The sequence below is a fragment of the Eptesicus fuscus genome, chromosome 2, assembly GCF_027574615.1.
Source record: "Eptesicus fuscus isolate TK198812 chromosome 2, DD_ASM_mEF_20220401, whole genome shotgun sequence".
NCBI classification, from domain to species: Eukaryota; Metazoa; Chordata; class Mammalia; order Chiroptera; family Vespertilionidae; genus Eptesicus; species Eptesicus fuscus.
Window position 1 is genome coordinate 60,258,981 of NC_072474.1, and position 23,670 is coordinate 60,282,650.

Sequence of the window (23,670 nt, forward strand, 5' to 3'; positions counted from 1 at the left end):
ATTTTTAAAAAGGGGATATTTTAAGGCTATTCTGAAAATGTTTGACATCAGAATTTATATCTCATTTTAGGGTTGAAGTGAATTTAAAAAAATGCCAAGCTTTCTGCTTTAGTGTAGGATTCAACTTGAGTTTCAATAGAATCTAAATTCTACTTTAATGAATTCTTTTTAAAAATTAAATATAGCATATGTGCCAGAAATGATCATCTGTTCATTGAAATATGTGTTATTCATTTTTCCTCTAAATCAGTGAAAAAAGTTGGGTAAGGAGCATTTATAAGCAAAACTCCTCAGACCTTTTTCTTTAGAATTTATTACTTAAAAATTAGTTCCCAAATAATGATACACAACTATAAGTGTATTGTATAATCAGCTGCTACATGAAAACAGAAAAATTGCTTAAACACTACTATTACTTGTACTCATTGATTATTCAATATAAAGTGCTGGGAAATTTGGATAGCTACTAGGTTAAAAAGAAGCTATCTGTCTACTCAGTACCCAAAATTTCCAGATGGAAATAAAAGTTGTATTGTAAAACAAAAAAGGTACTAGAAAAAAATGACATGAAGTAAATGTTTATGGAATATTAGAATGACTCCCATTTCAAGCATAGTATGAAGGCAGAAATCATAAAGAAAAGATTGATTTAATTATATAAAAATATATGGGGGGAATAAAATTTATAAGTACACTGTAAAAGATGAAAGTTTAAAGTATATATAAAATAAACGATTAACACTCTAAATGTATGAGTTCTTACAAGTGAATAAGAAAAACGTCATAGAAAAAAATTTGTGGAAGAAATACAACTATTGTAGGTAGATAAAAAATGGACAGTTTAGCAGAATGTATCCAAATTTCGTACCTATTCTTTGAAGCAGCATTTCTAGAATTTATCTGCAGGAAATAATAGGGAAGATGGACAAAGATTCAATTACAGCGAAGTTCATTACTATGTCATTTGTAATGGCAAACTATTGCAAGCAATCTAATCTTTAAATAATTAACGTGGTGAGATTTTAGAGTTATTACTTTTATATAAAATTAATGTAATTATTAATTACATATTTCATTATTTCAAAATAAGCAGGAAGTGAAAAAAAACTTCAGTTAAGTCATACTAAATACTACTAAATATTGATTTATTTACTCTGTGCTTCAATTTCCTCACTGATAAATTGTGGATAATAATAGTATATAATCAAATAAGTCAGTTAATATATGAAAAGTACTTAAAATAGTGCCTGACTTGATGACTTTAGTTAATAATATTAGATGGTATATATATTTGAAAGTTGCTAAGGTCTTCAAACTTATCATCATAAGGGAAGAGAGAATGTAATTATGTGACAATCATTTCATAATACATATATCAAATCATTATATTTTAAACTGATACAGTGTTATATATCATTGTTTACTGTATATACATTATATATACATAGATACATGTATAAAAGATAAGTGGCTAATTTGGAAGAAGAAAATTACCTGATTTTAAGAAATTGGCCTAGATTAAAAGTAAGTGACCATGGGGAAAGGTCAATGGGGGAAAAAGGAGAGATATGTAAAACTTTCAACAATAAAGAATCTATATATCATCCTATCTAATAAAAGAGTAATATTCAAATTGACCATCACTCCAACACACAAGATGGCTGCCCCCATGTGGTCAAAGATGGCTGCCCCCATGTGGACACAAGGTGGCCGCCACAAGATGGCCAGCAGGAGAGGGCAGTTGAGAGGGACCAGGCCTGCAAGGGAGGGCAGTTGTGGGCGATCAGGCCAGCAGGGGAGGGCAGTTGGGAGGGACCAGGCCTGCAAGGGAGGGCAGTTGGGGGCGATCAAGCCTGCAGGGGAGGGCAGTTAGGGGTGACTAGGCCTGCAGGGGAGGGCAGTTAGGGGCAAACAGGCTGGCAGGGGAGCAGTTAGGCTTCAATCAGGCTGGCAGGGGAGTGGTTAGGGGGTGATCAGGCTGGCAGGCAGAAGCAGTTAGGGGCAATCTGGAAGGCAGGCAGGTGAGCAGTTGGGAGCCAGCAGTCCTGGATTGTGAGAGGGATGTCCGACTGCCCATTTAGGCCCGATCCCGGTAGGGCAGTCAGACATCCCTCGAGGGGTCCCAGATTGGAGAGGGTGCAGGCTGGGCTGAGGGACACCCTTCCCCCCCGTGCACGAATTTCGTGCACTGGGCCTCTAGTATATAATAAAGAGCGAATATGCTAATTAGACCGAACAGCAGAATAACCATCCAGACAACCTTCCGGACGAAGCCGGGGCTGCGAGGGCTGGCCGAGGCAGCTGGGGCTATGAGATCCGAGCCCCTTGCATGAGTTTCATGCATTGGGGCCTCTAATATATATATATATATATATAAAAGGCTAACCAGTTGCTATGACATGCACTGACCACCAGGAGGCAGACACTCAACGCAGGAGCTGCCAAGCCGCAGTAACTTGGCAGCAAGGGTTCTCAGATGACACACCCTGAAATCAGAGAGGAGGGAGCCCAATTTCTTGTGGGACTGTGTGGGTCCACCTTCGGCCGTGGGTTATGTTGTTGCTGGGGCACTGTCGGGCCCTAATCTGGTTTATTGCACACTTGCTTTTGCGTTGCACACCCTGTACGACAGCAACTTTACAGAGTGCCCTCTTGCACTCCGGGACCCCTCGGGAAGTCAGAGAGCCGGTTTCAGCCTGATCCCCGCAGGCCAGGCCAAGGCACCCCACCTGCCTGAGGTACCCTGCTCACTCCGCAGATGCCCTTCAAGTCACGGCGCCACCCCAGGTGCAGCCAGCTGGCCGGGGAGGGACTGCAGGAGGTTGGCTCCAGGGTGTGTCTAGTCCTTCTCGCCCAGTCCCGCCCCACTGGCCACCTTCTAATATTAATTTCCTTTCAATGTGCATGAATCCGTGCACCGGGTCACTAGTTATAAATAAATAAATAAATGAATGAATGAATGAATGAATGCAAACTAAAAAAAAAAGTAAGTGACCAAAGCATTACATTGTTAAAACAAATGCACTAAATTTGTCTGGCGTTACTGTCCCCGCTATAGCATAAGCTTGATGCTGATCTAAAACTAGCTGTGTTATTAAACTGCCAAAACCGGTTTGGCTCAGTGGATAGAGCGTCGGCCTGTGGACTGAAAGGTCCCAGGTTCGATTCCGGTCGAGGGCATGTACCTTGGTTGCGGCCACATCCCAGATAGGGGGTGTGCAGGAGGCAGCTGGTCGATGTTTCTCTCTCATCGATGTTTCTAGCTTTCTATCCCTCTTCCTTCCTCTCTGTAAAAAATCAATAAAATATATTTAAAAAAAAATAAATAAATAAAATAAAATAAAATAAAACTAGCTGTGTTATTAAACTGAGTCCCGTTTTGTTTGTTTGGAACAGGTTGGCTCAAAGTTAATCTCTTGTCACAAACTGGTTTTGGCCTGCGTTATTCCCTACTTCAGAGCCATGTTTCTCTCTGAAATGGCTGAAGCCAAGCAGACAGTGATTGAGATTAGAGATTTTGATGGCGATGCAATAGAAGACCTGGTCAAGTTTGTCTATTCCTCACGGCTCACTCTGACTGTTGACAACGTCCAGCCTCTCTTATATGCAGCCTGCATCCTGCAGGTGGAACTGGTGGCCAGAGCTTGCTGTGAATACATGAAGTTACATTTTCATCCCTCCAACTGCCTGGCGGTAAGAGCCTTTGCGGAAAGTCACAATCGAATAGACTTAATGGACATGGCGGATCAGTATGCCTGTGAGCACTTTACTGAAGTAGTGGAGTGTGAAGACTTCGTAAGTGTGTCACCCCAGCATCTCCATAAGCTTTTGTCCTCCAGTGATCTGAATATCGAGAATGAAAAACAGGTCTATAATGCAGCCATCAAGTGGCTTCTTGCCAATCCTCAGCATCACTCCAAATGGCTGGATGAAACGCTTGCACAGGTAGGGACTGAAATAAGATTGTGCATAGAAATGAACGATATGGAAGCAAATCGACATGTTTCATTTGTCATGAAAGATGTAAATTACCACTTGATGTAAAACAGTGTGAAAATGGTTTTGACTCTTAACTTCCCTATTATACTATTTAACAGTAAATCTGAATTTGTTACATTTGATTTAGAAATATTCTCTGCATATAGATTTGTTCTGGAAAGAACTACAAGATACCACTTCCCATTTTCTTCCCTCGCCACTTAAATCTCAGAAGTGTATCTCTATTTTAGTCATTTATTTTTACTGTCAACAGGGGTTACTTAGGAAGATAAATAAACAGGCGTTACAATTACTTTGAAAATAAGTTTGTCAACCAAAACAAAAAGTTTCATTATCTTGCAGCTGTATCTTTTTGTGTGTGTGAGTGCATACTTTTAACTCAAAATTGTATTGCCTGGCTCGATAATGCCTTTACTCCACTGGAAAATCAATGCTTCTTTTAAGAGGGGAAAAGAGAGTGCCTCTCCAAAAAGAGGGGATGCAGCCTTGAGATAGTATATAATCTTCTAAGGTCATTGGTTTGAAGAAAACAGCACCTATTTGTTGAAGATCTGAATGTTTGTGTGTTTCAGAAATAGATCACATTTTCGTGTGTTCAGTCTTAGCTTTAAGAGGCAAAATAATAAAGCACAGCAGTTTCGTTTTGATGGTGCCTTTTCTTTAGCAGCAAGGGGCCTTCTAATTATGACAGTACCATTTTGGAAGAAATTTGAATGAATATTATTGAATGAATATTATTAGTCTACTTAAATCTGTACTTAAAAGGGGATTTTACATTTATCATATAATCTGCTTTCATTCGTGTAGACCAGTACTGGAAATGGCTTTAGAACGAGGCACATTGTGCTTTAAGTCTTCATGACGTAAATGAGTTTTAAAAGGGTGATATGCTGCCGTGGAAGTGGAGCGTGAGCTATCCAGTTACAACTTAAATTTTATATCCGTAACTATTCACGATCTTAGGTTCGTTTGCCGCTGTTGCCAGTGGATTTCCTTATGGGTGTTGTGGCAAAAGAACAGATTGTCAAGCAAAACCTGAAATGTAGAGATTTATTGGATGAAGCAAGAAACTACCACCTTCACTTGAGTAGCAGAGCAGTACCGGACTTTGAATACTCTATTCGGACTACACCAAGGAAGCATACTGCTGGTAATTAAATCACTCGTTTACCAACTCTGCTGGAAGGATCTTTGTTGTATTTGAGGGCTGGGTATGTATGCCCAGACTTGATTGTAAGATGATTAGTATCTGATTGCCTTAGAGTAATAACTCACACATAAGGTTATTTATGAATTCTTACTGTACATGATTCAGATAGTTTTACCAACATGCCAGCTTTTTAAAAAGCCATTACATGATACACTATACAAACGTTGTGTTATAGAATTGTACACCTGAAACCTACATAATTTTATTAACCAGTGTCACCCTAATACATTCAGTGAAAAAATAATAATAATAAAGCCATTACAAGTTTTATACACTCTAAAGAGCCTGCTGAAATACCTCTTATTTTGAGATTTTCCTAATTCTTATCATCAGAATTAGTTCCTGACATTTGTGCTTTTAGAACACTTTTGCACTTATTTTATTTTACTATGTTGCATTGAAATTTATTTCATATATTTTGAGCCCTTCTAAGACAGGTAAGTATATAATTTAGTTTTGCATCCATAGTGCCAAGCATGGAGCTTGACATATATCACATGCTTAAATACTTGTTTTGTGCATTTTATGAAATCAAAAGAAAGGTACTAAATCTAACATTTGTTATGACAGACCATATTAAACTGTTAGAATCTAAAACTCATTTTAAAGTGTAGATTTCTTTTAGTTATGAATCCTATTTCAGGATGTCAAGGTATCTAATGAAATTCTTAGACTTAAATTTGAATTCAGACAACATTTTGACAGTCTAGGTTATATGCCCAACATATGCTGAGTCCTCATATACACTATCCCTTACATGATTGCAAGAACTTAATGAAGCAAGTTTTAGTAAAGGATTCAGTCCTCATTAGGAGATAACTAGTGTTATTCCATTTTATGGATGAGGAAACAGAATCAGAGAGGCTAAAAGTATGCTCAAGGCCACATAGAGAAGTAGCAGAGAAAGGATTTTGCATCCTGATCTTGTTGCTTCATTCTTCATTTTCTTTCCTTCCACGTCATATAGGTGAACTGTGTAGCTGAAATACTGATTTCCATTTAAAGAAAATCTTATCAATGATTGGGGTTACATTCTGGCATTATTATTACATCAGTGCCATTAAAGATCTATAATTTTGACAGATTTCTTTCTTTTTTTATTTTTTGGTTAATTCTCACCTGAGGATATTTTTCCATTGATTTTTTTTCTTTTTTTTTTCCAATTTTTTTTATTAAGGTATTATATGTGTACATATCTTACCATTGCCACCCCCACCCCACTCCCATATATGCCCTCACCCCCCAGAGTTTTGCATCCATTGGTTATGCTTATATGCATGCATACAAGTCCTTTGATTGATCTCTTATCTCCCCCACCTCTCCCTAACTTTCCCCCTGTAATTTGACAGTCTGTTTGATGCTTTACTGTCTCTGTATCTGTCTTTTTGTTCAAGTTTATAATGTTCTTTATTATCCATAAATGAGTGAGATCATGTGGTATTTTTCTTTCATTGACTGGCTTATTTCACTTAACATAATGTTCTCCAATTCCATCCAGGTTGCTGCAAATGATGAGAATTCCTTCTTTTTTATGGCAGCATAGTATTCCATTGTGTAAATGTACCACAGTTTTCTGATCCAGTCATCTGCTGACGGGCACCTAGGCTGTTTCCAAATCTTAGCTATGGTGAATTGTGCTGTTATGAACATAGTGGTGCATATATCCTTTCTGATTGGTGTTTCTAGTTTCTTCGGATATATTCCCAGGAGTGGGATTACTGGGTCAAATGGGAGTTCCATTTTCAGTTTTTTGAGGAAACTCCATACTGTTCTCCACAGTGGCTGCACCAGTCTGCATCCCCACCAGCAGTGCACGAGGGTTCCTTTTTCTCCGCATCCTCGCCAACACTTGTCGTTTGTTGATTTGTTGATGATAGCCATTCTGACAGGTGTGAGATGGTACCGCATTGTTGTTTTGATTTGCATCTCTCGGATAATTAGTGACGTTGAGCATGTTTTCATGTGTCTCTTGGCCTTCCTTCTGTCTTCTTTTGAAAAGATTCTATTTAGGTCTGTTGCCCATTTTTTTATTGGATCATTGATTTTTAGCGAGAATGAAGGGGAGAGAAGGAGAGAGGGAGAGAGAAAGGGTAGGGAGGGAGAGAGAAAGAGAGAAAGAGTGAAAGAGAAACATCGATGTAAGAGAGATACATCGATTGGTTGCCTCCTGCACGCACCAGGACCGAGGTCGAACCTGCAGCCCACGTATGTGCCCTTCACTGGGAATCAAACCCTCAACCCTTGGGTGCACGGGTCGACGCTGACCACTGAGCACACCAGCTAGGGCTGGGCAGATTTCTTAACCTCCGAAAGCCTCGATTTATTTATAAACAATTTTGACTGTATGATTTGTAAAGTCACTTCCAACTTTAAATTTCTATGACTTAAGATAATGAATTAGTTGGAAAAGAGCTCAAGCAGTTCTGATCATTCAGCAAACAATTATTCAGTGCCTACCACGTGCTGGGTTCTAGGTTGAGCATTAGAAATGCTGAGAGTACTTGCAGTCTGATGGAGGGAAATAGACATGTAAATAAATAAATGTAAAGTATTACAAATACTTTGATATAATCGTAAGGCTTAGTGGGAAGCACAAAGAAAAGGGTGGTTTCTGAACCTTGCAAGGATCAGAAAAGGTTCTATAAAAAAGTAAACCTCAGGCTTAGTTTTTAATAATAAATAGATGTTTTTCTGGGTGCCAGTTAGGGAAAGGGGTATTCTGTTCATTTTACATTTACTGAATGCCTAGTATATGCCAGGCATTGTGCTAGTCCTTCTTAGTGCATAAACACTTAGCACACAGTCTTAACCTGGCTTAGCTTCTGGTGACAAATGTCAGTATAATAGATCACTTCGAGGATGAGCGCAACTACACGCATGTTGCAGGAGCTTGAAGTTTTAAGAGAAAGAGAGGGAGAAGATCGGGTACCAGGGGTCCTCAAACTTTTTAAACAGGGGGCCAGTTCACTGTCCCTCAGACCGTTGGAGGGCCAGACAATAGTTTAAAAAAAACTATGAACAAATTCCTATGCACACTGCACATATCTTATTTTGAAGTAAAAAAACAAAACGGCAGAAACACCCGCATGTGGCCCGCGGGCCGTAGTTTGAGGACGCCTGGCCTGCACGAAGGCAGTGGCAGTGGAAATAGGGAGAGGAAGGGTACCTCAGGGAAGGAAGAGGGTTAGGTAAGAGAGGAAGCCACATTCTTTCGAACATGTTGGGTTTGGGTGCCCATAGGACATCAAATATAGATTGGAAGGCATTATCATACAGATGGAATTTAAAATAAAGGAATACACTCTATGCACGAAGTATGTGAGAAGTAGGCTAAGGATAAAACATGGAAAATGTAGGAAAGAAACGATGAGACACAAAAGGAGACTATGATATTAGGGAAACCAAGAGAGTTAAGGAGTTTCTCAAACAGAGTGATCAGTGTTGGCAGCTGTGTTCAGTAAGAAATTAGCAAGAGTTCACTGGATCGTGTGATGACCTTAGCAAGAGCAATTTTACATAGTGGGTGAGGATCTAAACCATATTGTAATGGGATGTTAGGAAGTGGGGGTAGCTAATGTGTCCTATTCTTTGAGAAATTCAAATGAGGAAAAACCAAAAAAAAAAAAATTAGATTTCTAGTAACGTAGTAACATTGAATGCTACCCAAATAACTCACTTTCTTTGCCATTAATCAAAATTTTGATTTCCTAAATATTTTTTCCATACTAATTTTTTTAAAAATTAGGGAACTGTGATTTTGACCTCTATTTTGTGGCTTTACCTTTAGGCGTGCTGTTTTGTGTGGGTGGTCGAGGTGGATCTGGTGACCCTTTTCGCAGTATTGAATGCTATTCTATCAACAAAAACAGTTGGTTCTTTGGACCAGAAATGAACAGTCGAAGGCGACATGTGGGTGTAATCTCTGTGGAAGGTGAGTTCATTATTGTCTTAAATCACATCACATGATCATAAATGCTCTTTTAAACTATTTGAACTTTGACAATTCTTTCTATAAGAAAATTGCTAAATGATAAAATATGTTTTAATATATTTGGGTGGTGAGTATTTACTCGCTTTATGCCCATTGATGCTCAGTGTACAATCACTTGCATATAGTTGCTTTACAGGAGATGAGTATCCGGGAGAAAGGGGGTTAAAATAAACTATTGTGCATTATATTTGCAAAAGAATCAAACTAAAGAAAAATGTTTATTGAACCCAAATAATAAACACATACCAGCTTTTTTCTATACCCATCTAATTATAATTGAAATTAGATTTTTTTTTTTTTTTTTTTTACTGGTTACTGAAAATGATTAATTGCAGAAAACCATGGATACATTGTTAGGAGACTTTTAAAAAATCACTTTTATTCTGATTATAAGAATGTAAATTTTTTTTTTAGAAAATATGAAAACACTTTAATAGGCATCATCTGTAACCCAAACACCCCACAACTGTCACAGCTAACATTTTGATATATAATCTTTCCAATTTTTTGTGTACTTTTATTTCATTTAGAAAAAGTTTGATCATATTGTATTGTTTCATATTTTCTTTATGTAACATTAGAGCATTTTTTTCATTTTACAAAACATTCTTTAACAGCATGATTTCATATACTAAGTAATAAAAAGTTGGGAAACCTGAGGGATAGTGTTTGAGCATTTAAAAAACTTCATGTGGAACAGCACATTCCAGGCATTTTATTAAGTAGAAGCTCACATTTATTTCCATTTGACTACAAAAGTGACATTGATCATAATGCTGAACAGAAGAATACTTGTGGAAAATAATTATTTTCTTCTATTTATATGTTGGTTATACATGTAAATAACTGTCAGTTTATTTGGACTCAAATGAAAGTATTTCTCTGCTTGACAGGTAAAGTGTATGCCGTGGGTGGACACGATGGAAATGAGCATTTAGGCAGCATGGAGATGTTTGACCCTCTCAGTAATAAATGGATGATGAAGGCATCAATGAACACAAAGAGGTAGGTCAGCGCAGTTGGTGTCACAACCTGGGCTGGGGGCAGGGAGGGCTGGGGAGTGGCCGCTGGCATCTTGTTGGGAGAGGCCACGGGTGCTGCTAAAGATCCTGTAAATGCACAGGAAAGTCCCCCACAGCACAGGTTATCTGGCCCCAAAAGCCAGGAGCGCTGAGACAGAGAAGACCTGCTGTGTGCTCTTCACCCAAATCCCCTAAGGTTGACATCTTAAACCATCACAGTGCAGTGTTTGAAACCAGGAAATGAACATCAGTACAAAACTGTTCACTAATCTGTAGACCTTATTCAACTTTTGCCAGTTTTTTCACATATTTTTGTGCTTCTGATGGTTTTTCTTTTCTAAATGTGTTGGTTAATAATATACCATGGTGTGAATAGGGACAGAGATAGGTGTTTTTGCCTTGTTTCTGATCTTAATGGAAATGTCCTGCTGTTTCCCTATTAAGATAATGGCTTTAGGACTAAGCTATGTATTTTAACATGATAAAAAGAATATCCCACAATTTCTAGTCATTATTTTTAATCATTATGTGTATTAATAGTTAAAATCTTCATCTATAGTAAATTGAAATATATATTGATAAATGGATCACTTTAAAGGGGAGGAAGATTTTTTAGTAACATGACTTAGTAAATGTTGACTAGCCCATTCAGAATTTTTTAAATGACTCGAAAACCAAATTTTTAGACATTCTAATGTGGAAAGATAGCTAATATGTGACAAAATCAGGATTCAAAAATGTAGTAGACCAAACATACTCTCGATATAGAGGCAAACCTTAAAAATATTCAAATTAGAGTTATAGGTAAAACCTGCTTGACGTGTTTTTAAAAAATCAATTACACCAGTACAACACAGTGGGAAGTCAGGTTTGTGATTTTGTTGCATATGGAAAAAGTACCTGAACCAATCTAAAGGCACAGCTCTTAAAAAAAAAAAAAAAAAGAAAGGAAAAAAGCAAATATAATATAGTTTCCTACATTAAGAGAAATGAAGCCTTTGGATCAAGGGAGATTGTAATTGTACTGTTCTTTATGCTGATTTGTCTATATCTATAGCTGTGGTCTCAAAAAGTAGGCTATGTAATATCAGTTGGGGTGTGGGAATAAAAAAATGAGACTCTACAATTTTAATTTAATCATTTTAAATTTATTTTGAGTGGATGTTCTATAGTGAACATTATCTATAGAGTAATATATGTTTTAACTTTGAAAATAATTATGGTATACTAGAGGCCTGGCGCATGAAATTTGTGCATGGGTAGGGTCTCTAAGCCTGGCCTGTGATCAGGGCCCATATTCCCTGGCTGCTGGCAGCTGGCCCTGCCCCCTGCCACCGATGCCAGTCACCCTCTGTGTGTGGGGCAACCGGTGGGGCGGTCAGGACCCCGCTTGCTTGCACCCACCTTGGCCTGGCACCGTCTGCATCCGCCGTCACTCAATCCCGGTTCCCTGTTCCTCATATGGCAATTGGAGCCTGCTGGCGGTGGGAGGAGACCGAGAGGTTGGCTGGCAGGCCCTGATCAGGCGATCGGGGCCTGTGGGTTGGGGGCAGCTTCTGCGTTGAGCATCTGCCCCCTGGTGGTCAGTGCAGGTCATAGCAACTGGTCATTCCGCTGTCCAGTTGATTTGCTTATTATGTTTTAATATATATAGATAGGGGTGCACAAAAATTGTTGGAAATGTAACTACAGACTAGTAGGTTAGTAAGAGTTCTGAAAACTGCCATATAAAATATTGTTGAAGGGTTTTGGTCTGGAAACATGAGCACTTAAGAGAATATCTAGATATTTAAAGAGATGTATGGTGCTTTAGAAGGAAGGAATGATCTATTTATTTATAGATCAATATAATAGTAATGGAGCATACTACATATAATACCTCCCAGTGACTGGAATTATGTATGTATATATCAGAAAGTAACTTATTTTTACAGCTTGAATTGGATTACTTGTTCTTTTTCTTTTTTAAATTTAAAATTCAGCAAACGGTGAGGATTTCAAAAATAGCTTAACAAGGAACATAAACCTAGATACTACAGTAATTCGGCCTCTTTGTTTCAGAGTGAAAATGGGATAAAGGAAAGAAAAAAGGGCTATCTGAATAAGTATTCAACAGACAAAACCTAACTTCAGACATTATGGCTTGTATAGTTTGTAAACTGTAGCAGCATTTGCTTTTTACCAAAACAAACAATTTTAAGTTAAATTACACATGGGATACATTGCCAACTAATTTTCTATTATGTATCAATTTAACATGAAGTGTTTTTAACTAAATATTTTTCATGTGTTATAAGTATAAGAGATTAGATGGAACTGTGAGAGTTATTTTTAAAAGATATTTCTAGCCTTTTTTTTCTCATGAGGAGAAAGAAATCTAGGGAAGAAAGCTGACCTTAAAATATGCTATTATCTCCCACTTGTCTACAAGTGACATTTTAATACTTTAATAGGGTTTGATTTATGTTACATGCTAACTACAAATAATATTTAAATTGTGCATTAATTAAAATAAGGAAGTTGGCTAGTTTTTAGCCAAGAATTGAGCGAAACTTCTCTAGCATAATAGCAGTTGAATTTCTTTAATCTTTTAAAATATGCCCTGAGCACTTTAAAATAGCTATCCAACTGTAAAAATAATAAAACTGCAGTTATTTTGTCATGTTATTTGTTAACAATTTATAGTCCCCCAGCCGAAACCGGTTTGGCTCAGTGGATAGAGCGTCGGCCTTCGGACTGAAAGGTCCCAGGTTCGATTCCGGTCAAGGGCATGTACCTTGGTTGCGGGCACATCCCCAGTAGGGGTTGTGCAAGAGGCAGCTGATCGATGTTTCTCTATCATCGATGTTTCTATCCCTCTCTCTTCCTCTCTGTAAAAAATCAATAAAAAAAAAAAACACTAAAAAAAAAACAATTTATATTCCCCCAAATCATTTTTTCAGTGTGCATTTCAAGATCATATTCACATATAAAATATCTGGGTTTCTTTACTTTTCCCCTCTTCTTTTTCATTTTTCCACTAACATGGACATTGGTATTGGTTAACCTGTGGCTTTATTGAAACTCCTCATCCTAACAGAGCCTCTCTAGAGGTTGGTTTATTTATTCAACAAACACTGGTTAAGTGACCATTGTAAGACATACCAAGTGCTGAAGATACAGCAGTAAATAAGACAGCCAAAGGCCCCACTTCCATTGAGCTTACACTCTAGAAGGGAAAATACAAAGACATGATTACAAGGGTAGTAGTAATGTGAGCACAGGGAAAGTAAAGAGTGCTGGAGAGTGGAAAAGATCTTAACGAAGTCCCACTTAACCTAAGATCTGAAGGGATAGAATAATTTAGCCTAGTTAAGTGGTGGTGGGTGGAAAGAGATGAAGAATCTTCGAAAATCCAGAGGTGAAGTAGAGCAGAGAGCATAAAAGGTGTCAAGTTTGGGTGAGAGATCAAAGGGATAGTGTCAAGAAATAAGGCTGAAACAGTAGGCAAAGAAAGGACCTTTTAGGTTTGTCAAGATTTACTTTATCTAGTGGGTTCTGAAATACACACACACACACACACACACACACACACACGCACGCACGCACGCACGCACGCGCATGCACACGCACACACGCAATTTTTAATAGCAAGGGGACAAGAAAATCACATTTCTCATTTCTAAAATCCCCTGCATCTCAAATGGAGAAGGAATTTGAGAAGGACCAGAGTGAAAGTGAAAATAGTCTGAGAGACCAAAAGGATTATTGTAATATTTCAGCCAAGAAATAATGGTGGCTTGGACTTAAGTAGTAGAAGGTGGAATAGAGGAAAGAAGACATATTTGAGAGTTCAGAAGTATACTGTCAACAAGATTTAATGATGAATTAGGCTTGGGAGCTAGAAAGAAAACTAAGGCAGAGGCGAGGACGGTTCCTGGCTTAAGCATCTGATATGTATAGTGATGTGCTTTTCTGTATTAGGCAAAACAAGACAGTGAACAGAATGAAATTTTTGTTCGTCTTGTGATAGATCTGTTAGTTTTCAATTTCTGTGCTTCACAAACTTAGCCGTGCAAAACAACACTCATTTATTGGCTCACAGTTCCATGGGTCAGATATCCAGCAGGTTTGACTGGGTTTTCCACTTGGGGTCTTACGAGGCCAAAATTGAAGTATCGGCGGGGCTAGGTTCTCACCTGGAGGCTCTGGGGGAGAAACTGCTCCCAAGGTCACTTAGTTATTGATAGAATTCTGTTCCTGTGATTGTAGGACTGACTTCCTCATTTTTTCTGGCCGTTGGCCAGGGCTTACTCTCAGCTCCTAGAGACCACTCTCAGGTTTTTTCTAAGTGTTCCCCTCTATTGTCAAGCAGTAGCATGCAGAATTGCCCTCATTCTTTAACTTTCTGACTTGTATTCTGCTCCCCGCTGTATTTTATAAGTCATTGCTTTATACTCAAGAGAAAAGAGGTTAATATGACAAAATGAATGACTACATAATTCTTAAGAATTCTTTCCTTCGATACTCTTTTGGTAAACTTAGAGTTAGAAACTCAGTAGAACAGCTGCTCTCACCAGTAACAATAGCTAATACATAGCACTATATATGGGTCAGTCACTGTTCTTAGTGCTTGACGTACATTAACTCATACCAGCTGTTTCTACTCCTGTCTCAAATGGGGTACAGATGAAGAAGCAAGGTGGTAGAGATTTATAAGATACACTACTTTATCCAAAGTACATACCAAGTCCGTGACATAATAGTTTTAGAGATTGCTGCAATTGTTTTTAAAGAAGTTTGTGTAATCTTTTTGGTTTTTTAAAATATATTTTTATTGATTTCAGAGAGGAAGGGAGAGGGAGAGAGAGAAACATCAATTATGAGAGATAATTATCGATCTGCTAGGGCAGTGGTCGGCGAGCCTCGGCTTGCCGCTCTGTTGACTAATGAGTTTGCCAACCACTGTGCTAGGGGTTCGAGTCCATAATCCAGGTATGTGCCCTGACCAGAAATCGATCCCATGACCTTTTGGTTCATGGGTTGACGCTCAACCACTGAGCTGCACTAGCCAGGCTATGCAGTCTTCTTCTGATCATCATTACTGTGAATTAGTAGTTGTTTTTTTAATATATTTTTATTTATTTCAGAGAGGAAGGGAGAGGGAGAGAGAGATAGAAATATCAGCAATGAGAGAGAATCATCAACTGGCTGCTTTTTGCACACCCCCTACTAGGGATCGAGTCCGCAACCTGGGCATGTACCCCGACTGGAATCGAACCCTGACCTCCTGGTTCATAGGTCATTGCTCAACCAGCGAGCCACACCTGCCAGGCTGCAGATTAGTTTTTAACATGGGCTAAGTCTCTTACTTTCCAAGAAGAGAAATAAATGCCCTACATAAGTAAAGCAATGTGATAAAAAGGATGTAATATAAAAATTGATGTTTTTTTAATGTGATATAATGAAACCCTGCAACAAAATGTACTCTGCTGATTATAAGAATTTAGAAATGATGTTGACTTCTTACCTCCATAGTAAACCATTTGTCAGTTCATCAACCTCTCAATGCAACTGTGTTTTACTTACTGAATATTTTGAACTACATTTATAGTATTTTGTTGGGTTTTAACTTTATTATTTCATATGAGTTTAAAGTAATCCATGTAGGCTATGCATTATAAAACTCCAGAGGGCACTGCTCACATAGACTTGCACGTTTGGCAACCCCGTAGCCATCTATTCAGAAGCTTCCATAAATCTAAATATAATTGGGGGGTGAGGGGAATGACACATTGAAGTTTAACATGATGAATGACTTGTATTAGCACAATTTTTTTTTTAATTTGCTACCTGTTTTCTCTAAACAAACCCAGAGGCTAAAATGTGTTTTATTGTCTTTGCAGGCGAGGAATTGCCTTAGCCTCCTTAGGAGGCCCAATTTATGCAATTGGAGGGTTAGATGACAACACTTGCTTCAACTACGTGGAGAGATATGACATAGAATGTGATCAGTGGAGTACAGTGGCACCAATGATTACTCCCCGTGGAGGAGTTGGCTCTGTGGCTCTAGTGGTAAGTTATATGGCACCTTGCTCATTGGACTGCATTGCATCACATCCCTAACCAAATAAGGAATGATCTGGGATATTCATATCTCCAGTATGCACGTATTGATTATACACCATATTATTTCATGAAATGCTGCTTTCTTTCAAGATTCTGATTTACCATTAGGATAATGTATAAATCAGTTAAAAAACTAATGTGACATGTTTTTTATTTTCTCTTTACTTAGAACCATGTTTATGCAGTAGGTGGCAATGATGGAGTAGCCTCTCTATCTAGTGTGGAGAGGTATGATCCACATCTGGATAAGTGGATAGAACTTAAAGAGATGGGTCAACGAAGAGCAGGCAATGGAGTTAGTGATCTCCATGGTTGTTTATACGTTGTTGGTGAGTGAATAGTGTTTCTCTGGTCTAATTTACTACAGGATATACAATAATCTTTTATATATATATATATATATATATATATAAAAGCATAATATGCAAATCAACCAGACAGTGGAACGAACAGTCGCTATGACGTGCACTGACCACAAGGGGGCAGATGCTCAATACAGGAGCTGCCCCGGCCTGCAGGCCCCGATCGCCCAATGGGGGCCTGCTGGACAACCTCTCAGTCCCTCCCCCTGGCTGGCAGGCTCCGATCGCCTAATGGGAAATGGGGGCCTGGGGGTGGGTGGCGGTGGATGCGGACGGCGCCAGGCAAAAGTGGGTGCAAGTGAGCAGGGCTCCAATCACCCTGCCGGTGGGCCCACACACACAGGGCGACCAGCGTTAGCAGTGGAGGGCGGGGCCGGCTGCCAGCAGCCGGGCAAGATGGGCCCTGATCGAAGGCCAGGCCTAGGGACCCTACCCATGCACGAATTTCATATAGTTTAACCTCGTGTGTGTGTGTGTGTGTGTGTGTGTGTGTGTGTGTGTGTGTGTGTAAGGCTAATATGCCAAGTGTCCCCTTGGGAGTTTGACCGGGAGTTCAATCGCTTGCTATGATGTGTGCTGACCACCCACCAGGGGGTGGCGTGGAATGAAGGAAGGCCCTGGCCGGCAGCCGGAAGGCTCCGATTGGCCCTGATTGCCGGCCAGGCCTACGGACCCTACCCATGCATGAATTTCATGAACCTGGCATCTAGTAGTGTTACAAAATAACACAAATTATTTGCATTTAGGTTCAAGTGGAATCAGTCCTAAGGTTTACTTTTGAATTCTTAGGGTTCACATTCATGCTTTTTTGTTTACATCTTCCTCATTCATGTTTAAAACTTCTAGCTCCATATTTTTACTAGGAGTAGCAAGTATATCTAAAGTAAGGGGTTACATTTAAATAAGATATATATTTCTTCACTTAAGGACACAAATTGAATGAATATGCTTTGCAAAAATCTTTAGAGATCTAAGACATGTTTTCTCATCCCAAGGGAATTATAGTGACTACTTTAAGCAAACCAATAGGTATTTCATATGCATAATAGGTATTGGCATCTTTTTATTGCTTTTTGACTTACTGAATTGTAGAGTTGGAAGGAACCATAGGACAGTGCTTTCTCAAACTTTAATATGCGTGTGAATAGTATGGAGATATTGTTAAACTGCAAAGGAGGGGCCCAGATTCTGTATTTCTAACAGTCCCAAGTGATAACTGATGCTACTTCTGGTCTATTCCCTTCCAATACTAAGGTTTTAAAGGACCAAGACATGGGAGTAATAATGCCTATTTTTTAGAATTGTTTTAAGAATTAAAGTCGATATATGTTCAACATCTCAAACTGCATCTGGTACTTTGTAGTTACCCAATAAATAGGTGGCTATATTAGACTCAGTAATCCCTTCCTCTACAAAGGAAGAAAAGAGTTCAGAGAGCTAGTCACTGCCTGCAGCATTGCATCCTCTTTTCCTCTGCTTTGAAATTTTTCTTTTTAAAAAAAAGAATATTTTGATTGATTTCAGAGAGGAAGGGAGAGAGAGAGGTAGAAATATCAATGATGAGAGCAAATAATTGATCTGCTGCCTCCTGCAGGCCCCCCTACTGGGGATGGAACCCGCAACCCAGGCATGTGTCCTCACTAGGAATCAAACCCAGGACCTCTTGGTCCAAGGGTCAGTGCTCAATCCACTGTGGTACACCAGCCAGGTGAGACACGTTTATTTTTAAAGGAAAGAGCACTGTTAAAATAACAGTCTTTGTCTAACCCTCAGAAACATTATAAGTAACTAGAGGCCCAATACATGAAATTCGCGCACAGGGCGGGGGGTGTCCCTCAGCCCAGCTTGCACCCTCTTCAATCTGGGACCCCTCGAGGGATGTCTGACTGCACATTTAGGCCCGATCCTGGTGGGTCTAAACGGGCAGTCGGACATCCTTCTCACAATCCAGAACTGCTGGCTCCCAACTGCTTGCCTGCCTGCCTTCCTGATTGCCCCTAACCGCTTCTGCCTGCAGCCTGATCACCCCTTAACCACTCCCCTGCCAGCCTGATTGATGCCTAACTGCTCCCCTGACAGCCCGTTTGCCCCTAACTGCCCTCCCCTGCAGGCCTGGGTCCCCCCCAACTGCCCTTCCCTGCAGGCCCGGTCACCCCCAACTTCCCTATTCTGCCGGCCTGGTCACCCCTAACTGCCCTCCCTTGCAGGCTTGATCGCCCCCAACTGCCCTCCCTTGCAGGCCTGATCCCTCCCAACTACCCTCCTCTGCTGGCCTGATCACCCACAACTGCCCTCCCTTGCAGGCCTGGTCCCTCCCAACTGCCCTCCCCTGCTGGCCATCTTGTGGTGGCCATCTTGTGTCTACATGGGGGCAGGATCTTTGACCACGTGGGCAGCCATCTTGTGTGTTGGAGTGATGGTCAATCTGCATATTACTCTTTTATTAGATAGGATAGAGGCCTGGTGCATGGGTGGGGGCCAGCTGGTTTGCCCTAAAGGGTGTCCCGGATCAGGGTGGGGGTTCCCTTGGGGCTTGGGGCGGCCTGGGCGAGGGGCCTATGGTGGTTTGCAGGCCGGCCATGCGGCCCGGCAACCCAAATGGAGACCCTGGTGTCTGGGACTTATTTATCTTCTACAATTGAAACTTTGTAGCCTGGAGCGGAGCCAAGCCTCCTGCTTGCTCTGTGGTGGCAGCCATTTCTGTTGGGCTTTATTTATCTTCTATAATTGAAACTTTGTAGCCTTAAGGGGAGGCCAAGGCAGGCCAGGGCAGGCAGAAAGCTTGGCTTCCTCCATCGCTGGGGGCAACCCTAGCCTCCTGCTCTCTCCAGCTCCGTGGCTGCCACCATTTATGTTGGGATTTATTTATCTTCTATAATTGAAACTTTGTAGCCTTGAGTGGAGGCCTGGGCCCGCCAGGGTGTGTGGAAAGCTTGGCTTCCTTCATCGCCAGGGAAACCCAAGCCTCCCTCCTGCTCGCTCCGTGGCCGCAGCCATCTTGGTTGTGGTTAATTTGCATATTCACTCCTGATTGGCTGGTGCGCGTGGTTTGTGGGCGTAGCAGACTGTTGGTTAATTTGCATATCACTCTTTTATTAGATAGGATATTGTCAGAATGATGTGTAGCAAACATGTCAAACTCAGAAGCTAACATGGGCCAAGTAAATGAGGCATGCAGCCTATGGGCTGTGAGTTTGACATGCTTGACGTAGCTTATGTAGCATGAAGATGTAGTTTTGGCAAAAACTAGTAAGAATTCAGTCATAGTTTACCATCTATAATTACTATGGCAATTATGGTATTAAGGGAAGTAGTTGGAAAACTTTAACATATATAAATGAGTAAAATGACTTAGTATAGTTTATTCTCTTCTCAAGCCCTGTTACTGTTCAAAATATAAGGCACACATGTACACACAGAGGGGAATCCCGGTGCTGTCTTGCTTGCCTCTAGGAAGCTAAGGGAAAATTATATAAATGTCTGTGGTTTTTTGTTGTTGTTGTTTTCTTGTTTTTTGGGGTTTTTTTTTTGCTTTTATGTTATCTGCTTAGATACAGGAACTCTCGTTTTTCCTATTTTAAGATTTTTAATCCTAGTATTAAGGTAAAATATTATTTCATTTATCATGAATTCTAGAAAGTATGTCTAACAGAAGTTGGGAGTGGTAATAAGTTTTGAGATTAATTTTTTCCATTTTCTAAAATGTTTTTAAAAGATTTGGTTTGTAGAAGCTATTGAATGAAGACTTAGCAGTTAATTTCTATGAAATGTAATGCTTTTACTTTTTTTCTTCATATAGGTGGTTTTGATGATAATTCTCCTCTGAGTTCGGTTGAGCGGTATGACCCTCGAAGCAACAAATGGGATTATGTAGCAGCACTTACCACTCCCAGGGGTGGAGTGGGGATCGCAACAGTGATGGGCAAAATCTTTGCAGTTGGTGGTCATAATGGCAACGCATACTTAAATACAGTAGAAGCATTTGATCCAGTGCTGAATAGGTAACTATGTTTTCTCTACCCTTTAATGGGATCTTCCAGTAACTGATTACTTCATGGTGCTAACATGCTGCTAGATGGGGTTAATATAAAACATTTGGGATATCTTGTCTTCCTTGGGAAACTTGGTGTCTTCCAAAACCAGTCCCATAATAGGCAGTTTTGAATAAAGTAAATCATGCTTTGTTCTAAGATAACATTCTTTTGCCCTAGCCGGTTTGGCTCAGTGCATAGAGCATTGGCCTGCAGACTAAAGGATCCTGGGTTGGATTCTGGTCAAGGGCACATGCCCAGGTTGTGGGCTCGATCCCCAAGAGTGGGAGGGAGGGCATGCAGGAGGCAGCCAATCAATGATTTTCTCTTATCATTGATGTTTTTATCTCTCTCTCCCTCTTTCTTCCTCTCTGAAATCAATAAAAATATATATTTTTAAAATAACGTTATTTTTCCTCTCATTTCAGGTGGGAGCTTGTTGGATCTGTGTCACATTGCCGAGCTGGAGCAGGTGTAGCTGTGTGTGCCTGTTTAACTAGCCAAATTCGAGATGTAGGTCATGGATCCAACAATGTGGTTGACTGCATGTGATTTGAGTCCCAGCCATCAACAATTTCATCATATCTGATAGTCAGGAAAAATGACCAGGATTTTGTATGACCCTCTTTGAACAGTTTTAACTACTACTAGAGTCTTGCTGAAATGTAAACTGTTGTATTGTGACAAAGTGCAACTTTTGGAATAGTAGCTAAAGAATTATTAGTAATAAAGTTAAATTTGATAACTTCCCACTTTAGCAAATAATTGAGTAGGGAAGAAAGACATTCTAACCTGAAACCATACCTTCTCTGAAAAATGTTTAAAGTCGTGCCAACCGTTGAAATTCCTATTTAAAAAAGTGTGGACAAATCAAAATGTAAGTCATTTACTGAGGTTTTTTTTGTTTGTTTTGTTTCTTTTGCCTAAAGGTATTAACCTTAGGCAGTGGGCTTTTCCTAGAGGGGAGATTAGACTCTCTTCATCAACACCAGGACATTAGGACACAGAAGAGACCTTCTTTTGAAGAGCAGTTCTACTTGGTGCTGATGAATTTATGCCTTGCTTTTTCTGGGTGTTGATTTCTCAGTTTTTTTTGGAATATTTACAGAAGTAGAAACAAATGTTTGATCTCTCTGCATGCCACTTGGCTCAAAGCTTCTAAGATCTTAATTTCAGTTTGAGTTGTTAGGACACCAAAGACCTAGCTGAACTGATTCCATCTGAACAAATGTACACTTTTATTTTTTCACCTCATACAAAAAAAAAGAAATTTCTTCATAGTAAGCAAAAATTGAACCAGAGTACATACTAGAGGAAAGCTTTCGAGTTGATGTTATTCTAGTGCTCAGTCAATACACCTTAAGAGAGCCTGAGAATATGTTCAACACTCTTTTTTTGATTTAATCATTTGATTTTGAACTTTCTATTTTGCTATTTGCCACCATCCTGGTGTTTGTAACTGTACAGAATCTGGATTAATTTATTATCAGAAAATGAATGCATTTTTACATGTATCCTATTATAGACTGTAGTTTACTGATTAGTTCAAGTCCATCATTACCAATAAAAGATATAGTTGGTAAAAACAGAGAAAGATTGAAACTACATTTTTTTTCTGTTTTATTTAATCCCCTTTGGTATATTTATTTAATTGGAAATATTTCTGTACATTAATTTGAAGCCAGGATATTCTTACATCTACTAATTAACAGGTCTTCATGGTTTAAACCAGAATTGTAAAATGGCCTATTTGTTATATGTATATATTTGTATAAATATTTATGAGGAATATTTTTTATTTGAATGTCATTTGGTACATCTAGGCTCTCCTAAAGTCATACCTTAGAATTCAGTATAATTCACTGCTGATCAGTCATCTGGTTCACAAGGAAGCAGGGCAGTAAGAACCCTAACCCCATCTAGCCAACCCTGAAGTTTATTGCCTAGTAGCTCTGGTGGTCCTCATTAAGTGGCATCCTGGCCCTAGCTGGTTAGAATGTCTGCCTGCGGACTGAAGGGTCACGGGTTCAATTCCTGGTCAAGGGCACATACCTGGGTTGTGGGTTTGCTCCCAGCCCTGGTTGACGTGTCTCTCTCACATTGATGCTTCTCTCTCTCTCTCTCTCTACCCTCTCACCACCCCCATTCTTTTCACTCTCTCTGAAAAATCAGTGGGAAAAATATCTTCGGGTGAAGATTTAAAAAAAAAAAAAAATGGCAACCTGGGCTTGTCAGTGCAGTAGATCAAAAAGCCACATTACAAAGCCATTGCCTATTGGGTATAATGGACGCCTCCCTTCCCCCCACCCCCTAAAAAGAAAAAATTGTAAGAAGGCGCAGGCTAGCAGAAAAAGTCTTTCATGGAGCAGATTTAAAAGTTCCCAAATTACTCTGTTTTTTTTCTATCAGCCTATGGGCAAGTTCACATGTCATTGCTGGATCTGAACCAGTGTTCTTATATAACTACTAGAAGCCCGGTGCACGAAATTCATGCATGGAGGGGGGTTGTCCCTTAGCCCAGCCTGTACCCTCTCCAATCTGGGACTCCTGGAGGGATGTCTGACTGCCCATTTAGGCCCGATCCCACCAGGATTGGGCCTAAACGGGCAGTCGGACATCCCTCTCACAATCCAGGACTGCTGGCTCCCAACTGTTTGCCTGCCTTCCTTCCTGATTGCCCCTAACCGCTTCTGCCTGCCAGCCTGATCACCCCCTAACCACTCTCCTGCCAGCCTGGTTGATGCTTAACTGCTCCCCTGCCAGCCTGTTTGCCCCCAACTTCCCTCCTCTGCTGGCCTGGTCACCCCTAACTGCCCTCTCATGCAGGGTTGATCACTTCCAACTGCCCTCCCTTGCAAGCCTGGTCCCTCTCAACTGCCCTCCCTTGCAGGCCGGGTGCCTCCCAACTGCCCTCTCCTGCTGGCCATCTTGTAGTGGCCATCTTGTG

General features: G+C 40.0%; 1 protein-coding gene across 4 annotated transcripts in view; it reads left to right on the forward strand.

Annotated features, from left to right (window-relative positions):
• Nucleotides 1-23,001, forward strand: part of KLHL8 (kelch like family member 8) — a 43,323-nt gene extending 20,322 nt beyond the window's left edge. For all 4 annotated transcript variants that reach the window (XM_054727604.1, XM_008143577.3, XM_054727614.1 and 1 more), the window contains 8 exons: nt 3,397-3,945; nt 4,963-5,149; nt 8,997-9,140; nt 10,094-10,205; nt 16,108-16,276; nt 16,500-16,659; nt 20,492-20,693; nt 21,152-23,001. In XM_054727604.1, coding sequence (XP_054583579.1) covers nt 3,397-3,945; nt 4,963-5,149; nt 8,997-9,140; nt 10,094-10,205; nt 16,108-16,276; nt 16,500-16,659; nt 20,492-20,693; nt 21,152-21,275 — 1,647 coding nt within the window. In that variant the 3' untranslated portion in view covers nt 21,276-23,001. The remainder of the gene's footprint in view (nt 1-3,396; nt 3,946-4,962; nt 5,150-8,996; nt 9,141-10,093; nt 10,206-16,107; nt 16,277-16,499; nt 16,660-20,491; nt 20,694-21,151) is intronic.
• Nucleotides 23,002-23,670: the final 669 nt, after the last annotated feature.